Source organism: Suillus paluster (genome assembly GCF_016628075.1).
Source record: "Suillus paluster strain FC165 chromosome Unknown EDB91scaffold_111, whole genome shotgun sequence".
NCBI classification, from domain to species: Eukaryota; Fungi; Basidiomycota; class Agaricomycetes; order Boletales; family Suillaceae; genus Suillus; species Suillus paluster.
Window position 1 is genome coordinate 1 of NW_024537671.1, and position 2,351 is coordinate 2,351.

General features: G+C 53.3%; 1 protein-coding gene across 1 annotated transcript; it reads right to left on the reverse strand.

Moving 5' to 3' along the window:
• Positions 1-1,060: 1,060 nt before the first annotated feature.
• Positions 1,061-1,904, reverse strand: EDB91DRAFT_1086946 (uncharacterized protein; the record flags this gene model as incomplete). Its single annotated transcript, XM_041316147.1, has 3 exons — positions 1,061-1,277; positions 1,418-1,666; positions 1,699-1,904. The coding sequence occupies 3 exons, from the start codon at positions 1,902-1,904 to the stop codon at positions 1,061-1,063; spliced, it is 672 nt and encodes a 223-aa protein (XP_041171100.1).
• Between the last annotated feature and the right edge of the window lie 447 nt (positions 1,905-2,351).

Consider the following 2,351-nt stretch of genomic DNA (forward strand, 5'->3'; position numbering starts at 1 on the left):
CCTTCCACCAACCCCACCACCAGTTCCGGGACAAGGGAAAGGTAAGGCCGTCTTCGCTGACCTGGAGCCTGAGGCAGAAGGCAGTAATAAGAGGAAGTCCCCCTTGATTTCGGGACCACCCTCCCAACCCCCGAAATCCGTGATGAAGAGTCACAAGCATCTGAGGTCGCTCGCGTGGTGAAGTCCAAGCCCATGGTGGAGTCGGAAGATGAGGAAGACACGATTGTCAAGGTATGTCGTCTCGTTCTTCTTTTACTTGTCTCACATTTTCTTGCAGCCATTTTCGGGTGGAGCGCCGGAGGTCGTCGTTCCCCTGCTCTCCACAGTTATCGCAAGGACCCCAATTCGCCTCAATCACCCAGGGTTCCACGAAGAAACCCTTTGGCCCTGCCACGGTAAGTCACGCTTACGCGTCCGGACTCGGGTGTATGCTTACCGTTTACCAGGTGATTGCCGGCGTCGCCCAGTCGAGCCCTCCTGGCCAACTCCCGAACCCCGTGCAGGCACCCCCGGTCATCCCTGCAGTTGACATTCTCATTCCCGGACCGGTGAGTACTTTATATATCTCAAGTGTATCCATACACTAATACAACTCACAGAAAAACCCATGCTACGCTTGCAACAAGCTACAATGGCCTTGCGCAACTCGGATGGACAAGAGGACCGGGCTCCGTGTATGTCGTGCATCTACTGCACGACAAAGAAGATCAAGTGCACCCCTGTCTATGGGATCCCCGCCTCCTCGCAGTGGTGCCTCCTCTACCACCCGGAAGACGAGGTCCAGGACGCCATCCAGGGCTCCCTCCAGGGCTCCCTCCAAGGCTCCCTCCAAGGCTCCCTCCCGTGTCCCAAACCCCCGCCCCCTCCCAAGCTCCCCCTGCCTCCCAATCCAAGCCCGAACTCAAAGTCCAGTCTCGTGGCATGGCCAGAACTCCCGGTTGTCACTGCGGTGACAACCCCCAAGACCCAGACGTGTGGTCACAGCAAAGAACACCATCACTGCTGTCAAGGCACCTGCACCTGAACCAGCTCGTAAGTCACCCGAGGGTTATTTTTATCATCATCTGACCTTAGGTTTGCATTCTAGCTCTTCCGGCCTCGAGTTCGGCAGTCCGGCTGCAGCACGTGGCCCGGCAGTCCCCTGCTGCAGCACTTGACATGCCCATGACAGATCTCCATTCCATGGCCATTGCAATTCATCAAGGCACAACTTGAATCGCTCTTCTGGAGGATCGTGTGGCAGAGCAGGATGGTAAGATTGATAACCCTTGCAACACCTTCATGAAGGCATTAGGCGCAAAATCATGCTCCAGCACCCCTCATTCCCACTGCCTGATCCTCCTGCCAATGCATCATCCTTGTTGCTTGATCAATCCGGCCCCCCCCACCATGTCACCCGCCGAATCTGCACTCCCACCTCTCATTGATCTCACAATGGAAGGCATTGCTCCCACAACCGCAACCGCAACAGTCCCGGATGCCTCTGCCATTGATGGCCTCCTGTTTGATTACAACCAAGTTGCTCATCCAGAGGATCCAGATGCGTCCAGCGAAATTGTGGACCCAGGTGATCCAAGCAACCTTGTCCCAGAATATAACTCCTCCGATGACATGGATGTTGAGGTTGAGGTGAAGGTTGAAGAGTCTTCTGAGGAGGTTGACATGGCTACATAATTGCATAGTGATAGATGTATATACAAGTTTTCAATGAATGTAACCTCTGCCAGTCCATTGATCGAGTGACTGAGTTCCCAGTACCGAGACCCGACACCCGAGATTCGGTACTCGGTACTTGGTGATTCGTGTGTTCGAGTGTCGAGTTTCGAGTTGAGTACCGACACCCGACACCCGACACCCGAGTACCGAGTACCGACACCCAAGATTCGGTTGATTCGTGTGGACATTTGAAATTTGAAACCTGAAACGAAGTGCTGACTACCGAGTACCGAGTACCGACACCCGAGATTCGGTACTTGGTACTTGACACTCGGTGATTTGAGTCTCGGGATTCAAACCTCAGATTTATGCAAGTTTCAAGTTTCAAGATTCGAGTTGCGACTTTTGAGTTTTGAGTCGAGTACCGACACCCGACACTTGAGTACTGACACCCGAGATTTGGTACTCGGTACTCGGTACTCGGGTGTCGGGTGTTGGGTGTTGGTACTCAGATTTATGCGAGTTTTGAGTTTCTTGATTTGAGTTTCTTGATTCGAGATTTGAGTTTCGAGTTTTGAATTGAGTACCGACACCCGACACCCAAGTACCGATGATACACACAAATCACCGAGTACCGAGTACCAAATCTTGGGTGTCGGATGTCGGTACTCGGGTGTCGGGTGTTGGTACTCGAC